At 35.6% G+C, this 24,586-nt stretch overlaps 1 protein-coding gene across 5 annotated transcripts in view; it reads right to left on the bottom strand.

Moving 5' to 3' along the window:
• Cask (calcium/calmodulin dependent serine protein kinase) overlaps positions 1–24,586 on the bottom strand; it is a 348,936-nt gene that overhangs the window by 71,631 nt on the left and 252,719 nt on the right. For all 5 annotated transcript variants that reach the window (XM_077106548.1, XM_077106546.1, XM_077106547.1 and 2 more), the window contains one exon: positions 15,773–15,894. In XM_077106548.1, the coding sequence (XP_076962663.1) occupies positions 15,773–15,894 (122 nt within the window). The remainder of the gene's footprint in view (positions 1–15,772; positions 15,895–24,586) is intronic.

The raw sequence follows: 24,586 nt of genomic DNA on the forward strand, positions 1-24,586 counted from the left end.
TGAGGTTCATGATTATAGAACATGCTGTGCAAGAGCTTCTTTCTCTTTTCTATGACCAGATTCTGGAGCTCTTTGACATTAGGTAACAGCACTTCACACGGGGCTGAGGACACAGTAGATGTTTCATAAATGTTTCCTCCAAAAATAATTGAGTATTTTAACTAGCAAATAGAAACTATAAATAGATGTTTGTAACAAAATTCACAGTAACATAAAAATAAACATAGAGGGAATACTTATTTTAGTTTGTTTCTTTAGGAACCAGATATCATTTCTCTTTGGTCCTGCTTGCACAGTAAAAACAACAACAACAACAATAAAACCCTTTGCCCTGAATTTAAGGCATATATTTTGCTTTTTTGTCTCTTTCAAGTCTGACTTATTTCATAAAGTTTTTTTTTTTGTACCAGGGATTGAACCCAGGGGTGCTTAACCATTGAGCCACATCCCCAGCCATTTTTTAGTTTTTATTTTGAGATACAGTCTCACTGAGTTCCTTAGGACCTTGCTAAGTTGCTGAGGCTGGCCTTGAACTTTGTGATCCTCCTGCTTCAGCTTTCTGAGTTGCTGGGATTCCAGATGTGTACCACTGCTCCTGGCTTCATAAAGTTTTTAAAGTGGAAAAGACATTAGGTATCAGCAAGATTCAATTCCTTTATTTTAAAGAGGATGTTCTAGTTTGGATAAGTGTTCTCCCAAAGACCCATTGTCAAAGGCTTGGTCCCTAGCCAGTGGCACTAATGGGAAGTGGGGGAACCTTTAAGAGGTGAGATCTAGTTAGGTCTAGAAGTTAGGTCACTAGGGGTATGTCCTTGAAGGGGATACTGGACCTTGCCTGGCCCCTTCCACTCTCTGTTTCCTGGTTGTTATGAGGTGAGCAGCTTTCTCACTGTGCACTCCAGCCAGGATGTGCTGCCTCTCCAAAGGCCCCAAAGCAACAGGGCCAATTGACCATGTACTGAAACTTTCAAAATTGTGAGCCAAATAAACTTTTCTTCCTTACCAGTTGATTACCACAGCACTGGAAAATTCACTAACACAGAGGAGAAAGCGAAGATCCAGTCAGGCTGTACCCAGGGCCATATAGCCAGAGCAGCAGGGATGAGACATTGGCTTGCTGATATGCCATTTTTTTTATGACACACCAGATCTTCTCAGCTTGTTTGAGAGTTCAGTAATATACAACATCTGTGTTAGGGAGATGCCTTTAGCAATAGTTGGGGAAAATGAACTGTAGAAAATGCTATTTGTAGGTTACAAGAACAAATACATGGGGCTGGGGATGTAGCTCAGTGGTAGAGTGCTTGCCTAGCACCTGTAAGGCACTGGGTTGATCCTCAGTGCCACATAACAAATAAGTAAATAAAATAAAGGTATTGTGTCCATCTACAACTAAAAAAAACATTTAAAAAGGAACAAATTACACTAAATATGATTTGAAAGATTTTGGCCAATCAATTGCAAGCCTTACCATGTTAAAGCATGTTAGGATCTTAATCTTATCCTGGACAGACAGGAACTATTTTAGGCTCTTTTGGCCATATGGTCTCTATTGCAACTACTCAACTCTGCTGTGTTGTGCAAAGGCAGCATTAACAATATATAAATAAATAGACATGGCTATATTTCAATAAAACTTTATTTATGAAAACAAGTGGTCAGCTGGATTTGTCCTGACGGGGAAGTTTGCAATTTCTACTCTAATAAATTATCCCTAGAGGGGAAATCAAGGATGTAGAATCTATTACTGTTTGCCTTCTTGTTCTAAAGAAATTACAGTTATCCAAGTTCAGCACTTTATATTAAAAAAAAAAAAAAACCCACACACAGCACCAAGAAAAAACAAGGAAATGTGAACAACTGCAACGGGAACAGACTGTCTCACACTGTTTCCCTCGCAGACAGGCCTGCTCCCTTCCAGCCTTTGGCACTGGGTCAGACACGACCACACACAGCTACATGGACACGCTGCATTCATCTGCTTCAAGGAGTGTCAGCATAGTTCCCTTAGGAGGCCACACTCTACATTTCACATGAGTTGTTTCAAACAAAGTAGAGAGCAAATTCAGTTCAAGTCTCCTGAGGTTGGACTTTCAAACATAAAAATAAAATCAGTTAATATGTCACTTTTTATTTACATTCAAAGCACTAAAGTCAGATTTCATATTTTTTTACATACTCCATTAGGTCTCACTCTCTTCTGATTTCTGAGTCCTCAAATAGAAGCCTTTGTTTGCTCATAGTATATTTGTATATTTATCAAGATTAACATTTAAAATAGAAAGGGGGGCAAGAAGTTATAACAATCCCTAAGTTTGGTGTATTAACTTTTTTTTTTTCCACACTGAGAAAACCAAATCTAAGGACTGGAATGTGTATCAGTTGAAATAAGCTCATACCATTTTCAACTAGACTATAGGCATGGGACAAATAATAAAAGGGGTTGGAGAGTTGCAGAGAGGTTTCTTAGCAACCATTTATTTTGCAGACACTGAAGAAATTTGCTGCTGGAAAAGATTCAAAGTTTGCAAGAGTCAAGTATTTAGCTGCAAAGGATGTGCATGAATGAAATGTGTCTGTGATCCTAATAAAACAGATAACAGCATGCACAATATTACCCTGTGTGACAACATGAGAATTGAAATGACTTGCTCTGGAGAAAGACTATTCTATTAGGAACTTTCCTCACAGTTTCTGTGAATCATCTGAAAAGAAGCTGGGTGAACAGGAACAAAGTTTCAATGTCACCATTTTTTCAGTGAACTGAAAAGATCAGTCATTGATATGTAACAGTATTTTTTATATACATTTAAAATCTAGCAAAATGTTAGGGAAATGTGATTTAATACTAAATACAGGGGGGCTGGGGATGTGGCTCAAGCGGTAGCGCGCTCGCCTGGCATGCGTGCAGCCCGGGTTGGATCCTCAGCACCACGTACAAACAAAGATGTTGTGTCCGCCAAAAACTAAAAAATAAACATTAAAAAAAATTCTCTCTCTCTCTTTAAAAAATACTAAATATAGGGAACTAATACTCAACTACTATCTGGAGTTGATTTTCTGAAGTTGTATATTGGAGGAAACCTTCTGAGATCTAAACATCTATTTTTTCCTACTCAAGTTTACATATAAACTTGTTATATGAGAAGGAAGGTGTGGTGGTATATGCTTTGTAGTCCCAGCTACTCTGGAGGTTGATGCAGGAGGATAACTCACTAGAGCCCATGAATTTGGGGCCCAGCCTGAGCAACACAATGAGACCCTGTCTCTTAAAATAAAAACAACAACAAAAAAAAACCCTTTTTTTTAAAAGAGAGGGTAAGAGAGACAGAGAGAGACAGAGAGAATTTTTTTTTTTAAAGAAAGAGTGAGAGAGAGGGGGAGAGAGAGAGTTTTAATATTCATTTTTTTCAGTATTTGGCGGACACAACATCTTTGTCTGTATGTGGTGCTGAGAATCGAACCCGGGCCGCACGCATGCCAGGCAAGCGCGCTACCGCTTGTGCCACATCCCCAGCCCCCAGAGAGAATTTTTTAACATTTATTTTTTAGTTTTCAGCGGACACAACATCTTTGTTTGTATGTGGTGCTGAGGATCGAACCCGGGCCGCACGCATGCCAGGCGAGCGCGCTACCGCTTGAGCCACATCCCCAGCCCCCCAAAAAAAACTTTTTTGAAGATCTCTGGCATCATTAAAAATGATATAGTTCAAAGATAGTATGATAGGTAACACAGGTGTGAAAGAAACTCACTGCAAAATCTATAATGGCACTTTGAAAAATTTAAGGAACTACCATTAAACCCTAGGAAGAATTTATTTAACCTGTTCATCTTACAAATCCAAGGATGATTATATATCATTTTGATATTACAATTTACAAAAAGAAATCAAAATACCCAGACAATTTTTCTTTTCTCTTTCTCTTTCATATCAGAGATTGAACCCAGGGGTGCTTAAACACTGAGCCACATTCCCAACCCTTTTTATTATTATTATTTTTTGAGACATGGTCTTGCTAAGTTGCCCAGGCTGGCCTTGAATTTATATTCCTTCTGCCTCAGCCTCCCAAGCTGTTGGGATTACAAAAAAAGGTGACACTGTGCCTGGCCCATTTTTCTTTATCAGAGTAAAAAAAAAAAGAAAGATGCCTATTTTATCAGCATCAAAAGTTGTTTTTCTTAAAAAAGTTGTTTTTCCTAAAAACTTACATTCCATTAAATTTCCAAATCAACTTAATTTTTAAATAGTTGAGGAAAGCACTCAAATATTAATCATGAGATAAGTCCTCATGTTCCCAGAGAGCATTTTATATGAAGGGTGTACTTTCATTTTCTTTGAACATGATCATTATAATTTGCATTATTGCTAACTTTCTCTTCAAATGTTCAGAAAACATGTAAATAGTCAAGTTTTACAAATTTCAAACTAAATTTATTTCTCATTTAAAAAGTGTGTCAAACCCACAAATAAAGCAGCAATGAGTCCCTGCCTGGAATTTAGATTGTCCCAGGCTAGGGTCCAGTTTACACTGCATAACTTGAGTTTAAAATGGACGTGTACTTAGTGGCTGGAAGCTCTTGAGTTAGATGTCCCAGGAAAGCTAATAACATAGCAGTGAAATGCTAGTTTAAGTCAAGTTTTAGTAAAATTGTGATGGGGAATATGTCCTTACTTAAAGTTATAAAAAGGGGCTCAGGTGACCCAGTGATATGTTCCTCTAAGTAAATCCAATCATTAGTTTTCTTCTGACAATAAATGAGAAAACTGAAAGACCAGTACATCCAGGCCAATTCAAGATTTCCTGAAAAAGTTGCAAAATGCTTTCGAATCACAACAGCAGAAACACCCATAAGGTGGCCCTTGTTTGGTTTAAATTTTATCTTTCTGTATACAGGGTTGCTTTAGTTTCAGTCTTATTAGAATACTGCCCTTACAGGGATTTATTTTTGAATCCAAGAAATTAAGACTTGCTTGACCTCCTAGTTCAATCTAAAAAGACTGCCCCTTTGGTGGCTTAACAATATAGGCCAGTGTGGTGCATTTCAGCTCAGTTGGCAGCTTTTTTTGAGAAAATCAAACAGTGGCCTTGGATGACCCAATTTGACTGTTTTTTAGGTCTTTTTAGTTGGTAAATAGCTCTAAAATTAAGTCAAAGAAGAGACAAATCACATTGCCCACTCTTGAGCAAGCAAAAGAAAGCAGAAGAAAAACAACTAGTTAGATGAAAGGATATAGGCAGACAGCATTTTGTTCTAATAAAACCTTCTGAGATAATGTACTTTTTAATACCAGAGACAAGAGTGTGCCTAATTGTGAGAAATTCCCACTATGATATGAACTTCTTTTCTATTTTTTTTTAAAAAAGCATTATAACCTCATTTTCTGGTTGCTCTTAAGCATCTCCAATTATTAGTAAATGATATTTACACTAAATGAATATTCCCCTATTAATTTTCTGCTTTCAAAGAAGTAATATAATATTAATGTTACATTGTGTGTTATATGTTTATTTACCTTTGGTTTTTGATATGGCTTTTATTTTGCATGGGTAGACACTAAGCATTTGTATGAGTGGCTATAGCCAAAATGAATTTCTGTAAGGAGAGTAAAAAAGAGAACAAAGCCTGGCAGAAGTGATTTTTATGGAATGATGTGTAAAAGGTCACAAAGAGAAGAAAGCACTCATATTTTTGGATTGTAAAAATAACTGTAATTCACCCCATCAAACATTCTATAACTGAGTGTATCACATTTCTTCGTAAGGGGAAGACCCCTCTTTCTTGGAGAATAGCATAAAGAAGAATCAGTGCTTGTTGTACTTTGAAAGCTTTTTGAAAATTCCTTTGCCTTCTGATAAAGTTGACTATGAGGCCATTAAAAAGCAATAGTATTTAGTGGGAAACATGGATATGTGGGACAAGCTGATTCATTAATCTTGGTATTCTAGAGTAAGTTCCAAACTATAATTCAAGAAGTAATTCATCTGGAATGGATGAAGAAAATGTGGTATATATACACAATGGGATATTACTTAGTCTTAAAGAAGAATAAAGTTATGGTATTTGCTATTAAATGGGTGGAGCTAGAGAATATCATGTTAAGCAAAATAAACCAATCCCAAAAAACTGAAGGCTGAATGTTTTTTTCTGATATTCAGATGCTAATTCACAATAAGTGGGTGTGGCTAGAAAAGAATAGAGGAATTTTAGATTTGGCAGAGGGGAGGGAAAGGAGGGGAGAAATTATGGGGATAGGAAGGCTAGTAGAATGCATCAAGTATCATTAACCCATATATATATATGACTATACAACTGGTGTGATTCTAGATCATGTACAACCAGAAGAATGAGAAGTTATACTCCATTTATGTATGATGTGTCAAAATGCATTCTACTGTCATGTATAATTAATCAGAACAAATTAAAAAAATGAAAGGGAGATATTTTTCCTCATATAAACAAAAGCTGAAGAAATACATCACCACTAGATCAAACTTAGAAGAAATTTAAAAAGTAGTTCTTCAAGATGAAGGAAAAAATTGCTAGGCAGAAACATAAGAATCAAGGAACATTAAAAAAAAGCTCATTAGCAAATCTACATATATACTCAAACTCAGAACACTTACAATGTAAAGACATAAACCCAAACTGTTATTTAAAATGAATGTTTAAAGATAAATCTAAAATCGTAAAATCACACATTCCTTTTAAAAAGATGTAGAACATATAACTTGGGACCCAGGAAGAGCAATTAAAGGAGATGGAACCAAGGTGAATTCCCTTCTATGATTAGACAGCCTTATTCTGAGAATTTATTTTTCCTACTATGTAATTGCTAACCACAAAGCATGAATAGTGGATGAATGGACAAATGAAATGTGGCAGTCTTAAAAAGGAAGAAAACTCTGACACATGTTGCAACATGGGTGAACTTTGAGGGCATTATGTTAAGTAAGTCACAAAAAGACAAATGTTGTGTGGTTTCACTTATATTGACGTTCTTAGAGTAGTAATATAGACAGAGAAAAAAGTAGAATGGTTGTTGCCAGCGACTAATATGCAGTAAGCTTTTTTGCTTTAGTAATCTAATCACCAATTACATTTTTTAAAATAAAGCAATTTTAAGGTTTCCTACAAAAATAATCGTAATTAGATGGGCATTACATTTTCTATGAAAAAGTATGTAACAAATACTAACAGCTGTTCAGAGGTATGACAGATGGTGGGTGAATGCTTAACACTTGGTTGTCAAAGTTTGGCAGTGAGAGATAAATGTGTCATTTAACAATGTTTTGTAACATTGTTGACTTACAAAGTAAACGTTTATTCTGTAATAGGAAAATTTCTACAAGAAACTGAGAAGACTGAGAACTATCACCAAATATTTGCAAAATGCTTTTTAAATCAGAAAATCAAAATCATCAAGCAAAAGTTAAAAAAAGTATCCATCATCTGGCCATCCAATGTATGAAATACAAGTTCTAATCCATAACTGATATGAAATATCATGAAAAAACATAGACCACACTGTAACACCAGTTCCCAAGAGAGCCTAATGACTGACAGGGTAACAATACATTACATTAAATTTGTGTAATTTGTTCTCATACCTGGAGAATTAATTTGGGTCAAAATCAATTTTCCATGTTATTAGGGGTTAAATTCTGTCTCCCCCAAATTTATGTTCACCTAGAATCTCAGAATGTGAACTTATCTGGAAATAGCAGTTTTTCAAATGTAATTAATGGAGATAAGGTCATATTGGATTAAAATGTGCTCTAAATCCAACAACACATAACACTATATACTGACACAGACACATATAAGGACACAGGAGAATGACATGTGATGATTGAAGGCAGATAGGAGTGATGTGATTATAAGTCAAGGAACACAGAGGATTGTGGGCAACCACCAGAAGCTGGAAAACGGATGGAAGGATTCTTTCCTGAAGCCTTTGGCAGCTGCTGACACCTTCATTTAGGACTTTCTAGGCTGTACAACTATGAGAGAATAAATTTCAGTTTGTGGTGCATTGGTTTGGGAAACCCTAGCCAACTAACACCCATGTCAAATTGTACTTTACTAAAACTGATGTATATATTTCTTATGCAGACTACCTCAACACCGGTGCTTGAAAATTTTAACCACAGAATGGTACAGGCAGAGTCAAGTAGTTCCTCTTCAGGCCTCTGTATTTTTCCCCACAATCTGAGGAGTAGTGTTATATGTGCCAGGGTGGAAGTGGTTAGGCAGTAAATATTTAGAGATTTCTGGATCTATTTCTAACTATAGATTCAACTTGATGTATTTTACTAGAATTCAAATCAGAAAACATTTCCTCCTCAGTGGAACCAGTGTGCTTCTCCTTTTTAAAACTTGACACATAATAATTGCACACATTTATGGAGTATGACATAATGCTTTGATATATGTATATATTAAATAACAATCAAACTAAATAAATGTATTTGTCACCTCGTACATTTATCATTTTTTGTGGTGAGAACATTCAAAATTCTCTCTTCTAGCTATTTTAAAATTCAATACAATATTGTTAACATACTCTATTGTGCAATAGATCATCAGCACTTATTTCTCCAATAGTAACTCTGTACCCATTCACCAACCTCTCCTCATCCCTCCATCCCCTACCCACCCCAGCTTCTCATTATGACAATTCTGCTTTCTGTTTCTATGAGATCAGTTTTAGACTCTACATATGAGTGAGGTCATGTGGTTTTTGTCTTTTTCTGTCTGGTTTATTTCACTAAACATAAAATGTCCTCCAGATTCATCCACATTGCTGCAAATGACAGGACTTTCCAAATTGCAGTAATTTTGTTTCCTCCAAACAAATTCTAATAATACCTTTTAAAGTTCTGAGCTTATTATTTTAAAAACATGGCTACAAAGAAATAAAGTCCTAGATGCTCTTTACTCACCCCTAGGAACTTACTCCTGTTCTTCTTGTCAGCTTAAAAATTATGGCCTTAAACTTAGTTATTAAGAGTGTTAATTCACAGGCATAAGAAATATAATAAGGATAATTCATAAAATGGCTCAGTGGGATTAAGTAACTTTAATCAAGCCATGGTCTACAAAACTATGCTACTGGGTATCGCTACTCTAATCCTTAAAAAAGAATCAATTTTGATTCTGTAAAAAAATTAATGCAAAACCACAAAACTCTACTCAAAGTGGATCAAGGGCTTAGGAAGTAAACCAGAGACACTGCATCTATTAGAAGAAAAAGTAGGTCCAAATCTCCATTATGTTGGATTAGGCCCCAACTTCCTTAATAAGACTCCTATAGTGCAAGAATTAATATCAAGAATCAATAAGTGGGATGGATCCAAACTAAAAAGCTTCTTCTCAGCAAAAGAAACAATCAGTGAGGTGAATAGAGAGCCTACATTTTGGGAGCAAACTTTTGCCACATGCATGTCAGATAGAGCACTAATCTCCAGGATATATAAAGAACTCAAAAAACTTAACAATAAAAAACACAAATGATTCAATCAATAAATGGCTCAAGGAACTGAACAGACACTTCTCATAAAATGATATACAATCGATCAACAAATATATGAAAAAATGTTCAACATCTCTAGCAATTAGAGAAATGCAAATCAAAACTACTCTAAGATTTCATCTCACTCCAGTCAGAATGGCAGCTATTAAGAATACAAACAACAATAAGTGTTGGTGAGACTATAGGGACACTGCTACATCCATGTTCATAGCAGCACAATTCACAATAGCAAGACTGTGGAACCAACCTAGATGCCCTTCAATAGACGAATGAATAAAAAAAATGTGGCATTTATACACAATGGAGTATTACTCTGCATTAAGAAATGACAAAATCATAGAATTTGGAGGGAAATGGATGGCATTAGAGCAGATTATGCTAAGTGAAGCTAGCCAATCCCTCAAAAACAAATGCCAAATGTCTTCTTTGATATAAGGAGAGTAACTAAGAACAGAGTAGGGACGAAGAGCATGAGAAGAAGATTAACATTAAACAGGGATGAGAGGTGGGAGGGAAAGGGAGAGAGAAGGGAAATTGCATGTAAATGGAAGGAGACCCTCAGGGGTATACAAAATTACATACAAGAGGAAGTGAGGGGAAAGGAGGAAAAATATAAGGGGGGAGAAATGAATTACAGTAGAGGGGGTAGAGAGAGAAGAGGGGAGGGGATGGGGGAGGGGGGATAGTAGAGGATAGGAAAGGCAGCAGAATACAACAGACACCAGAATGGCAATATGTAAATCAATGGTTGTGCAACTGATGTGATTCTGCAATCTGTATATGGGGTAAAAATGGGAGTTCATATCCCACTTGAATCAAAGTGTGAAATATAATATATCAAGAACTATGTAATGTTTTGAACAACCTACAATAAAAATTAATTTAAAAAAATAAAATAAAATATAAACCTAAAAAAAAAAAGAATAAAAAAAAAGTGTTGGTGAGGACGTGGGGGAAAAGGCGCACTCATACATTGCTGATGGGACTGCAAATTGGTGCAGCCAATATGGAAAGCAGTATGGAGATTCCTTGGAAAACTGGGAATGGAACCACCATTTGACACAGCTATCCCACTCCTCAGTCTATACCCAAAGGACTTAAAAACAGCATACTACAGGGACATAGCCACATCAATGTTTGTAGCAGCACAATTCACAATAGCCAAACTGTGGAACCAACCTAGATGCCCTTCAGAAGATGAATGGACAAAGAAAATGTGGTATACATACACAATAGAATATTATTTATCATTAAAAGAGAATAAAATCATGGTATTTGTAGGTAAATGGATGGAGCTAGAGAATGTAATGCTAAGTAAAATTAGCCAATCCCAAAAAACCAAATGCCGAATGATTTCTCTGATTTAAGGATGCTGATCCAAAATATGCTGTGTGTGTATGGGGGAGAATTCTAGATAGGGCAAAGGGGAAAGGGGAGGAAGGGGGCATAGGGGGTAGGAAAGACCAGGGAATGCGATAGTCATCATTACCCTAAGTACATGTATGAAGACACGAAGGATGTGACTCTACTTTGTGTACAACCAGAGATATGAGAAATTGTGCTCTATATGTGTAATATGAGTTGCAATACATTCTGTTAGTCATATATAACAAATTAAAATTAAAAAAAATTAATGCAAAACCAAGCATGGGGGCTGGGGTTGTAGCTCAGTGGTGGAGCGCTTGCCTAGCACTTGTGAGGCACTGGGTTCAATCCTCAGTACCACATAAGAAAAAATAAAGTTATTAAAAAAAAAAACACAAACCATGGGCTGGGCACGGTGGCACATGCCTGTAATCCCAGCGGCTCAGAAGGCTGAGACTGGAAGATCGTGAGTTCAAAGCCAGTCTCAGCAATGGAGAGGGACTAAGCAACTCAGTGAGACCCTGTCTCTAAATAAAATACAAAATACAGCTGGGGATGTGGTTCAGTGGCTGAGTGCCCCTGAATTCAATCCCTGGTACCAAAAACAAAACAGAACAAAACAAACAAAAACCCCAAAACAAAAAAACCAAGTATGGGATATGGAACATTGGAAGAAAGAAAAAAGAATGGCCAAAGTTGTTTTTCTTCTCCTCTTCCTCCTTTTTCCTTCTCCTCCCCCTATTCGTGTGTGTGTATGTGTGTGTGTGTGTGTGTGTGTGTGTGTGTGTGCGCGCGCGCGTGCGCGCACATGCTGCCAGGGATGGAACTCAGGGCCTTGTGCTGCATCCTGAACCCTGGATAGCCAATGTTTTAAAAACTCCTTCCCAAGAGTTGGTCATACCTAGGTTTCCTTTCTAATGTGTACCATAAGCATTACATATTTTGAAAGTCTTTTTTAAATTAGAAAAACCAGTTCTTTTGAGGTGCAAAGGATGGAATCCAGGGCCTTGTGCATGCTAAACAAGTGTTTCACTACTGAGCTACACCCCCAACTCCATAAAAGTTCTTTTTAATCGTTAGATTTCTCTATATGGCAGTCACTTGCATACTTCATTGATTATATTATTGAAATGTAGCCTATTAGCAGTAAAATGAAGGCTAAATAAACCCAATTTATGGGATGTAGATTAGAAGAGCAGAAATATACTATGTATACAACCAGAGACATGAAAAATTATGCTATATATATGTAATAAGAATTGTAATGCATTCCGTCGTCATATATAAATTTTAAAAAAGATTTAAAATGCAAAAAAAAAAGAGTAGAAGAGCAGAATCTATGGCTTATGTTATTCATGATGATGAAGCTTTCATTTAAGGATAGTTCAGTTTGGATACTCAGAACTACCTGCAACCAAACATTGCCCAGGGCTTGGCCTCATAGTAATTTCTGGAGAATTCTAGTGTTCATGTGTAGTACTTGTGTCTTTTTCTTTTTTGTGGTGCTGGGATTTATGCTAGGCAAGGCTCTACCACTGTCTTTTTAGTGGGCACGGTTCATTTTCAGTCCAATAGCTTCTTTTTAAATCAAGCTGCACTGACAGGGCTAGGTACTGATCATGCAGATACTTATTTAGGTTTGTAATTCAAAAGAATTCAAAGAAAGTTTAAGTATGTTTTCCTTACTAAATCTATGAATGTTTTCTGAAACTGTGATGATTTCTACCAAAAAGTCCAGTGTGTGTGTGTGTATGTGTATATATATATATATATATATATATATATATATATATATATATATATATAAAATAAGAATTGTAATGCATTCTGCCGTTATATATAAATTTTAAAAAAGATTTAAAATGCAAAAAAAGAGTAGAAGAGCAGAATCTATGGCTTATGTTATTCATGATAATGAAGCTTTCATTTAAGGATAGTTCAGTCTGGATACTCAGATATACTCAATAGTTCAGTTTGGATACTCAAAATCAATATTTCTAGTAAGGTCTGAGAAGTTCTACACTGGGGACTAAGTGGCAATCTGGCTCAGCAGGAAAGTCCAGTTTGTGTCTGAATACAAAACAGCAATACAAAAACCTCCCCTGCAGTACAACTTTGAAAACCAATTTGGGCTACTCTGAGCCTTTACCTTACAAAAAGTACTTGATTTTAAAAAAGGTCAGCAAATCTACTCAGCAGTGACCTTATTAATTACTGAAATAAACAAAATCTCCACTCTACAGCTTCTTACAAATATCTTACTAACTAGTTCTAGTAAAAGGGGGAATGACTTCTGTGGGAAATTCACACTTAGGAAACTGTGCTCTATTTCTGTACAATGTGTTAAAATGTATTCTACTGTAAAATAAATTAATTAATTTATTAAAAAAGAGATAAAAACAACAAAAAAGAAATTTTTAGCACCAAATGACAGTGAACAATAGACATTTAAATAACAAGTGAATAGAAGTCAAATTCTAATTCAAATAACATAACAAAAACAATGATGAAGATTAAGAAGATCATGATAATGGAATGCTACCAAGCTCTCCATGAAATAGAATGAATTTCAAGGGCTTTCTAGTGCTCAAGGCAACTAAATTATTTAAAATAAATGTAATCTGAAATACTCAAATTTCTTAAAACAGCCAGGCATGGTAGCACATGACCCATAATACCAGTGATTTGGGAGGCTGAGGCAGGAGGATAGCAAGTTTGAGGCTAGTCTCAGCAATTTAACAAGCCCCTAAACAACTCAGTGAGACTCTCTCCCTCAAAAATAAAAAGGGCTGGGCTGGGGTTGTGGCTTAGCAGTAGAGCACTCGCCTTGCATGTGCGGGACCCTGGGTTTTATTCTCAGCACCACATAGAAATAAATAAGTAAAATAAAGGTATTGTGTTCAACTACAACTAAAAAATAAATATTAAAAAAAATAAAATAAAAAATAAAAAGGGCTGGGGATGTACCTCAGTGGTAAAGTGCTCCTAGGTTTGATTCCCAGTATAAAAAATTACACAAAATAAATTACACAAAAATAATAATTACACAATAAAAATAAATTACACAAAAGCAAAGATTCAATTCCATATCTTGTCAAATAAATTTCTTTCTTTCATTTTTTCTGACTAAATTTGTTTCAAAACTATATTTTCCAACTTTCTTGCATCTAAGTAGGCATGTGCCTAGTACTTGCAAATGAAATGTGGGCAAAATTGATATAGCCTATTTCTACTCTTGACCCTACAAGATTCTCCATATTCTCTTCTGTCTGCTGGCTGGATGCAAGGGATGCAGAGGAAATTCCCAGGCTCTGGGAGTCAGCAGAGCCACAGGGCTGGAAGAGGTCTGGGTCCCTGAATGACTTTGTGGAAGAGATTTCTCTTATGTACTGGCATTGAACTGTCAGGTGAGCAAGAGATAAGCTTTTCTTCTGATTAGTCACTCAAATTTTAGAATCACATGTTGTTATAGCTGTTAGCACTGATAAATATGTGCACTAGGTAAAAAGCCAAAATCTGGTAATTAATTTGAACTGACCTAACTTATGGAATTCTAGAACCAAATATCAGATATATACAATTACATAGTTTGAAGCTGAAACAACACAACACTATTGGCTTAGCTTATTCCAAATTAGTCTTCATCAAAACAGTGCTCAACAGGATTGTAAATAAAATATCATAATAAAATTAGTTGAGAAATGCTGTTAAAGTTCAATAGGTTTCTTTGTCTTAGGACATCTCAGAGCTGTCAAAATAATAATGTCCATTGTGAATCTGCATAAAGGTACAAAAGAATGTAGCATTTTTCAAATTTATTTGGGCAATGAATAATTTAACCAATAAATTTAAGATCTACTTTCCCTTCCCACTGTGGCAACACCCATCACTATCTCCCAGAAGAATTCTCTGTAGAATACACTCTGGGAACTTTTGCTTTAGTGTAATTTGTATCATATAGTAGATTAATCAGCATGAAACAGTTCTGGGACCCCAAAGCAAACATCACTCTCTTTTTGCAGTGCTGGGGATTGAACCCAGGGCCTTGCACATGCTAGGCAAGTGCTCTACCACTGAGCCACATGCTCAGCCCTCATTCTCTTATTAAGGGAAGGTTTTTCTTGTAAAATGACTAGCATGTATTAATACCATCAGAAGCACCCAAGAATATGTTCAGTGCTAAAGCAAACCAGGATGTCTAAGAAAGGAATTTTACTTAAACCATGAGTGGAGTGAAGGCAGAAATGTATGGGGCAGCTTTTTTTTTTCTTTGGGTCCCAATATGCTGTTATTGGAGTCTGCTATATTAAATGATGGAATCTACTCATGTTTTAAGGAAAAGATACTGATTCTATGAAATCCAGTGATGATAAATATGAAATGTGTGAACACAGTCCATTGCATAGTACCTCATTTGTTTTTCTCTCTCCTATATTCAGGCTTGTGGCATAATGTTTTTTTTATAATGTTTTAAAACAATGTTTAAAGGAAATTAAAAAAGTAATCACAGCTATAGATTAATGAATTCCTCTAATAGAAACAAAGAGACTGCAGTAAATTAGGGTTGTGCTATGTGCTTTAAAAAAACTCACATATCATTTGCATGCATATGTAATTTATAAATGCATATGTATATGTATATAATTTTCCACTGAATCTTGCTAGGCTATTGCATTCATATTATACAAACACTTTATTTCAATTCTGAATTTATGATGGATGATTTTCCACATTTCTCAGAGATTTAAGGCAACTGAAATAGGATTGTTAGGGTAGATATCAGGATTTCTGAAAAGTAAAAATGTATGCTTGATACTCAACTTGTTTCCCCAGCCCCCCCACAAAAAAGAATAATAAAAAATAAGACTTACATCTAGCAGTGTGTGAAGATGCTGATCCTGGAAAACACTGTGTAGGAAATCTAGGTCCTTTTCACTGCAGTCTGTAAGCGCATGAATCTCTTCCAGACTGTCCAGCACCTGTGAAACTGCTCCTGTGGGGGCAAACAGAAAGGAAAAAGCTAGTACAGGAAATCATTTTCAAACTAACCTTAACTTATATTTAAGAACAAAAAATTAACATCAGAACTTGAAGGCTAGCGTCTTTACTGAAGGATAGGTTTAAATGAGTTTCCAATCATTTAAGGGCAGAAGTTATTTCAGGAAAGTTTGTGTTTGCAACAATGTATTTGTGTGCTCTTCATTTTTCAAAGATAAGGTGAAGCTTGTCTTATTTGAATGAAGGACATTCATCAACTCTGAGCTACTAGAAGATATGGGTGCAGCAAGTTGTATATCAGAAAGAATGGATATCGGGATCCCAAGGTGTTTTGAAATATTATAGAAACAACAGGAGGGCCTTTTACAGAGGGGAACTCCATCACGAAACAAAAGCCAGCTGTAGGTGTGGTAGACAAACCTTCTGCTGGGAGTACCTGCCACTTAAAATAAACTTTGGAGGATTTTTAAGTTTCATACTTTAGCTACAAAAATCCACTTCATTCCTTCTTTTCTTTACATACAAAGTCAAGAAAACCAAAACCATTCTCATTCTTTTGGGCCCATGTTATTCAGAAGACAAAGACAAAGAGTATCTATACTAACTGATACTTCCAGATATCATATGCAGTTTCAAGACAATCCATGTTTGTAGGACAAAGTCACTACACTGCTACATTTCCTCTTATAACCAAGGACCCCTGGCAGGTAATAGCAAGGAAAGATACACACTGAGTAGTATCAAAGTCATTTGCATAGCCTTTAGCATAGAAATGGTTGAGGGCTGGGGTTGTGACTCAGCCTTAGAGCACTTGCCTAGCAAGTGCGAGGCGCTGGGTTTGATCCTCAGCACCACATAAAAATAAATAAAATAAAGGTATTAAAAAAAAGAAATGGTTGACCTCTTTTACTCTTCATACAATATGCACATATATCCTCCATCAGAAAAGAACCCTAAGAGTCTAGACTTCAGAATATTTGTATACACCAGAGAAAGTCTAAGAATAAATGTTCTGTTGCACATTTAAGTCTTTGGATCGGTGGTTCTCAACCAGGGGCAATTTTGCTTCCCAAGGGAACATTTCTTAAAATCTTGAGATATTTTTGGTTGTCAAAACAGCAGGGAGAGGGCAGATACTGGCATCTAGAGAGAGAGGGATGCTGATAAATACCGTACAATGTCTGGGACAGCACTCCAACAACAGTTATCTGGCCCAAAATGTTAGTAGTGCTGAGACTGATAAACCCTGCTTTCAATTAAAATAGATTTCTCTTCGGGAACTTTATGCTGTGTCTAATTCTTCATATGTCAGATCTCATCCACTGTTGTGCACTTATTGGTGAGAATGTAAATCAGTACCATTTTTCTAGAGAGCAATCTGGTAACATACATTAAAAAGCCTTAAAAAGGTTCATGTGCTTGATTAAGGAATTCCATTTATAAAAAAACCTACCTTACAGAAAAAGAATAGGAGAAGACTTGCTTATATATAAGGATGTTTGTTGTATAAAATAAAGATAAATCTGACAGTGATTACATAAATTACAGAATATACATATGATGCAATATGTAACCAAATGGACATTATTTTTGAATTTGTGAAGATGTAGAGAAATCCTCATGATAGCAAATTCAAGAGAGTAGAATGCAAAACCATATGCACTGTATATTTCCAATTATGATTTAAAAATAAATTATATAACACAAACTCAGAAAAAATCCTGAATGAAATACACTAAAAAGGTAATAGTAGTTTTCTTTATTTTCCTACTTACACTTCATTATGTTCTTGTACATATGTTCAAAGTCTTCTACAAGAACAAAAAAGTTACTATATAAGCTACTGATTTTTGCAGCACTATTTAATTATGTTAAAGATTTGATGTTTAAGCCACAAATCATGTGGCTATCTATGTGGAAATTACTAGGGCTATTTTTTTGACTTTTTATTTTGAGATGGTTGTAGATATACACACATTTGTAAAAAGAGAGAGAGAAAAGAAAAGAAAAAAACCCCACAAAGATCTAATGTATTTTTACCCACTTTCCTCCAACAGTAACATAGTGTGAAAATTTAGTACATTTTCACAACCAGGATATTCACACTGATACAATCAAGCTATGGAATGTTCCATTACCACAAAGATCCCTCGTGTTGCCCTTTTATAGTCATACTCATTTCCTTCCCATCTTATCCATCCTCATTCCTGGCAACTACTAATCTGTTCTCCACTCTATAATTTTCTTTTTCACTTTAAGGATGAAAATGAAATTATACAGTATGCAACCATTTTGGATTGTCTTTTTTTTTAAAGCCCACATAATTTTCTGGAGATTTATCCAGGTTGCTTCTTGTGTTGTTTTCTCCTTTTTATTGCTGGGTAGTAGTCCATGGTATGGATGTACCAGTTTGATGATTCATTTGTTGAAGTAGCTATGGATAATTTTTAATTTTGAATAATTAAGCCTTTTTTATTCCACTTAATATTTCTAGTGAAAGAATTGGTATTCTTTCACTAGAAATATTAAGTGGAATAAAAAAAGATACAATGCAGAAGTCAGTCCTCATCTCCCTTGGTATTTCTGAAGAGGTATTAACATAATCCAATTCCTTCTACCTGCTCTTCTCAGGACTTTTAATTTGTTTAAAGTGGAAAAAAATGAAAATTAGTTCAAAGCCAACTTGCTGTTTGTCTCTTATTGAAAGCCTTGAAAAGCAAGAGATGATGTGAAGAGATTCATTCCAAATGTCCCTCTGAACTTCTGATCCCAGCACATCATCAAAGCAGAAATAAATGATATTAGGTTTATCAAGTTATTAAAGCCAGTTCTAGACTCCTGGACTTATGAAACTACAATAATAAAAATAGTCATGAAATTGTTATTGTGGGGGGTATATTTTTCAAAAGTCAACAGGTAACACAGAAACCTAACTATGATTTTCTCTCAGTTATCCTAGTAAAACTGGATTAAAGAAAGCTGTTTTTATCAAGTCTATCCAGCATTGCTTGTGTTGATATACAATCTATGCAGTAGTTTACTAATAAGATTAAATAAGAACAACCTTGTATTAAACAAATACTAAGATGGCCAGTCTGATGACTGGGAAGCAATTTTGGTTGTACCCAAACAGGGATGCATCATTTGTTGGTCTGTGAACTCCCTTCGTTGCTCTGGGCCATTCCTGTCTCCCCAGCATGCTCTGTGGGTTACTTATGTATGTACTTATTTACTCTCATTTCTGCTTGTAAGGTCCATATGACAGGTCTATATTTTATAATATCCACAAAATATGCACTGAATTAAACAAGTCATTAAGAAAGTGTAATAACAGCAGCTCCTAATTCTTGAGTGTCCATTACGTGCCAGGACAACACAGTAAGGGTGACCTTTCTAGATAGAGGACTTAGGTTGAAAGGGGCCCAGGAAGGGCACAGCTAGGAAGTGGTGGAGCCAGAAAACCCTGAGTTTGTCTGGTTCCAAAGTCTATTCTCTGCCTGACTTACTACACTAGTTGGCTGTGTTATTAAACATGGAGAAAATTTCAATAAGAACTATGATTTACTTATGGATATGGAGGTTGGAGAAGAGCTTGAACCTACTGGTTGGATCATAACCCCAACTTTTACTGAATGTTTTGGCTTTCTGCTAAGTACTAGGCAGGGGCTGCAGAGAAAACACGAATATGAGCCGTATCCTTGAGAAAGGGTTCTCAGGCGGTGTGTGAAGTAGGCCTACTATACTGGAGTCAACAAAACAATAGAGGTAAAAACAAAATGGAACACGTATAGGCTGTCTAGGGAGGAGCTGGATCAGCCTCAGAGAAGGTGGATGAGCGGGAATTTACCACCGTCACAAAGGGGTGAATCTGTGCTGATGAGCCTACTGATGGATGTTTTGCTGGAAGGAACCAAATCAACGGTTAGCCTGCATTTCCAGGAGGCAAGATCTACAGTCTCCACAGGTCTATTAAACTTCCTTGATCTTTTTTCTCTTCTGACCTGATTTATAGTCTTATAATGAACTTAGTGGCTTTCAATTATGAAAAAAAGTATTTTGCACTCAAGCTGTCCATTCCCGACTCTGAAACTCTGCCCCTAATTTCAAGTTTCTGTAATTAGGAAGGAACATTATAATTTTCCTTCCATATTTCCTTCATATTTTCAAACTGAATAAACATATTTTTGGCTTGATCTTAAAATCTTTCTTTACCCTTGACCATTTTAACACCTTCCTTTAACACCTATTCTAGTTTGTGATTTCTACTTTGAGTGTGGCCAGCAAAACCACAGAATACGTTCTTGATCCAGCAGATGTGTGTAACTGATATCTGCAGTACAGAAACAAGCCCATTTAAAAGCACCATAATGCTGGGCATGGTGGCTCCTGCCTGTAGTCCCAGTGACTCAGGGGGGGCTAAGGTAGGAGGACCTCAAATTTAAGGCTAGCCTCAGCAATTTAGTGAGACCCTGTCTCCAAATTTAAAAAATGGGGATGTTTTAAAAACTGAGGTATAAGGATATATAGCTCAGTGGTAAAGTGCCCCAGGGTTAAATCTCTAGTAACACACACACACACACACACACACACACACACGCCTCATACTTTTTCAATTCATTATAAAATATAAATGGACACAACGACATTGCTGGGGCCTGCCATTTGCTATTTGTTTCAGATTTTAAACATGGGCAATGGTGATAATTAATACAATACATACCTATTAAGGTGTGTATTTATTTACTGTTACAAGTATTCATTTCTAGATCAATACTGTCACATAAGAAAGAACTATTCACTTTTCTCAAAGATTGAGAAGGATGTTTTCCCTATAAAATCACTGAATAAGCTTATAACCACTGTGGGGGGAAAATCAATCAATAAATAGCACACAAATTCTCCTCAGAGGACACTTTACTTAATGGCAGGACTGTGGGCATCTTACGTGTCTTTGTATTCTGGCCTGTGCTTTGTACAAAAAGACACTCAAAAAAAAAAAAAAAAAAAGAAAAAAAAAGATACTTGATTGAAATGATTTTTTTTTTCTGAGCACATTCTGAAGAATTGAAAGGAAGTATTAGAACAAAAGATTTAACCACAGAAAACAATTTATTTTATACTACTGTTTCTGTAAAGTCAGAATGAAAATTATTTTAATACTAATATTTGTGTAATAGTTTATAATTTCTTAAGAGCTGTCATACTTATTATCTTATGTGATTCTACAATAACCCCATCTGAGGGCAAGTATTTTTATATTTGAAAAACTGGAGACTTGGTAGGGTTAAGTGACCCATCCAAGAGCCACAACAGTGGGTAGAAGAGTGAATCCTAGGATCCAAGTCTCTGACTCCTACTCCAATGCTCCTTCTGCTACAGATTGGTCTCCCCAAACCATGTTTTACTCTCAGCAATGTACTGAAATAATCTGCATTTGGTAAAGAGGTGATGCCCAATTTCTATTATGTCTTTAATCTCAACTTTATTTACCATATAAGGGTTTTTTTGAGCTGTTGATCCAAACTTTCACATTGATGAATTTATTAGAAGCCATTATGCCCTGCTTTCAGAATAAGATTTTACTTTACCTTTCGCCTAGTTCATTTGGAATCAAGTTTGTATTTAACAATCAGGTTGATAATCACACATTTTGACTTTGAAAACTTCTATTTTTTTCAAAGAATTTCATTGATATATACAAGTCTCTCAAAAAATTTCCTGCTACTATTATGAAATAATACTAAAAAATATCAGCTGTTTTCTAAGCCTACTTCTTTAAAGAGAAATATGCTTCTAAAGTCAATAAGAGCTTTGGGTCTAGAATAATTTCATTACAAGAGTGAAAAAGTTGACTGAGTAAAAATAACCCCAAAGGAGGACAGAAAATAAACAGTAGAATGTTAAAACTGAAAAATTCTGTGTCAAAGTAGGCTGTCTGTTTTAAAACTGTCTTCCAAACATTTTACTATGAAAAATTCCAAACACAGAAAATTGGAAAGAACTGTACATACCACTTACATCCTACAACTGTTAACAGCTTGCTGTATTTGCTTTATCACAAGCCAACCATCCATCCATAAATTCACCTTATTTTTCTTTCATTTCAAAGTAAATGAGAGAGTAGCTAATACTGACCACTTCATTCCTAAACTGAACTTTGGTAAAGGTTTCAATCTTTTTTCCTCTCTCTCAGGTTAAATTTACAAAGAGTGAAATACACAAATCTCAAGTGTGCCATGCAATTAGTTTTGATGCACCTACGTTTCCTAGCAATTATTTCAATAAAAATTTGTGAATATGTCTTAAATTATATGTATAGCTATGAAACCCAGAATCACTAGGAAATCTAGTATCTGAATTGGCTCTAATTTCTCCTCCTGAAGAGTATTCAATAATCTCTCTTTCCTATTATATTAGTGATGCATTAACACAACACTATATCACTACACACACATTTTTATCACCCAATCAAAACCTTTCCTTGCGCTGAGCATGGTAGTGCAAGCCTGTAATCTCAGCGGCTCAGGAGGCTGAGGCAGGAGGATCTCAAGTTCAAAGCCGGCCTTACCAACTTAGCAAGGACTTAAGCAACTTAGTGAGATCCCATCTCAAAATAAAAAAGAAATAAAAAGGGCTGGGGATGTAGCTCAGTGATCAAAGTGCCCTTGGGTTTAATCCCTAGTACTAAAACCAACCAAGCAACCAAAGAAACAAACAAACCCAAAGACCCTTTCCTTGACAGCACAATAACATTTAAAAATTGTTTACTAAGGTATACTTTATTAAGTTAAAATTTACCAATTTAAGTGCATATTGTCATTACTCCAAAACCTATCCCTTTTGTCCCTCTATAGTCAAGCTCTTCTGGCTTCCCCTGGAACAGCTTTTATTCACATTGCACAAAGCAAATTCTGATTTTCAGTCAAGTTATAAGTAACAATAAATCCAGGAGTGGAAATTGTGTTTTGGACTTACATATCTGTGTTATGTCTAATTCAAATTATAAAAGCTTACACATGGTGATAAATATTTTAGATTCTTTATGTATAGATTATGGTATAGACATCTCAAATTTTATTAATTAAGGGAAGCAAATTCTCCATTTGTATTCTGTCAGAATATAGATGCTATCATTCTAGTGCCATTATGCTTATTAAAGTAGTCTATGTTTCCAAATAGCAACATCTTTGAGCCCAATATTTTCAAAGTACTTTAATAACATTCTGCTGGCTCTTTGGTGCCCATCTGTGTAAAGCTTTTTAACTAAGGAAAAGCACTACTGATAACTCCATAATGCTCATTCCCAAATGACATGACAGGTCTGGCCAACTGAAAGAGGAAGAGTGGCGGTAGGAAGACAGAGAGAGAGACAGAGAGAGCCACAGAGGGAGGGTGCTAAATCTTATATGGAAAGAGTCTTACATTTTAATAGTCATTAGGTTGTATGTGGTGAGCAGCTTCTAAAATGGACCCCTATATGATTCTTGTTCCCTGGTATTCTCACCCTCGTGTGATCAATTCCTCCCTTGGAGTGAGGGCTGGGTTTATAGACTCACTTTTAATGAACAAAATAAGGCACAAGTTATATGATATCACTTCTCAGATAAGGTTATAAAGATTACATCTTCTATCTTAGGTGCTGTTACTCTTGCCCTCTCTTTGATTATAGACACTGGGGAAGCAAGCTGCCATGTTGTGAACAGTCCTATAGAGACACCCACAACCAGTGAGGAACTGAAGCCTATCAATAACCATGTGAGTTACTAAGATTCTTTTTGTGGTCCAGCCCTCAAGGGAGATGGGAGCTCTGAACTATAATCTCAAGAGAGATTTTGAGCCACAGGCACTCAGCTAAACCAGGCTTCCATTCCTCATCCACAGAAACTATGACATGAGATAATTCATTACACAGCAATAGATAATTAATATACTGTGAGAGTTTCATATTGGCTGTAATTTGAGCTGCAAATAACTTATGCAAGAAAATGTGACAATAAATTCAATTATAAGCACCCAGATTTTCTATTTTATCTTTGTCTCTTTATCTACTTTCCTCTTAGTAAACACAACTTTGAGGTAAAGGTTTATTTTATTTTTAATTAATTTTTAAAATTGAGATAGTTATAGATTCACATACTTTTATAAGAAATAATACAGAGAGATGCCTTCTGTACCTTGCTCAGTTCCTGCATTGGGAACATTTCACAAAGTTATAGTATATCACAAGCAGAATATTGACACTGATACAATCTACCTATCTTATTCAGATTGCCTCAGTTTTATTTAGACTCATTTAGATGTGTATATTTCTTACATTTTAATTTTCTCACATACTCAAATTATATCCCTTTGTCATTAAACTCTAGCCATCATATTATTCCTTACAAATGTGTATTTGGTAGTCAAAGTTGTTAAGAGACATGATTTCAGAGTTTATTTCACAGGTATTTCACAGGTTCCTATTAATAAGCTGAAAATGGACTCAGTAACAGAAAGTAATGAAACCCATTTAGAGGTCATGTCATTGTCAAATGAAAATTCACTTACCCTGAAAGTTTTCTTGAAATCCAACTATAAAATAAAACATTACCCTTTCCCCAGAATTAATGTATTTGTGTTTGAAATTCAGATGTGAAATGATGTAAGATGTGGTTGAAATTTTAACACTGCCTCTTTTTCTCCTTATG

This window comes from Callospermophilus lateralis, chromosome X (assembly GCF_048772815.1).
Source record: "Callospermophilus lateralis isolate mCalLat2 chromosome X, mCalLat2.hap1, whole genome shotgun sequence".
Classification (NCBI taxonomy): Eukaryota; Metazoa; Chordata; class Mammalia; order Rodentia; family Sciuridae; genus Callospermophilus; species Callospermophilus lateralis.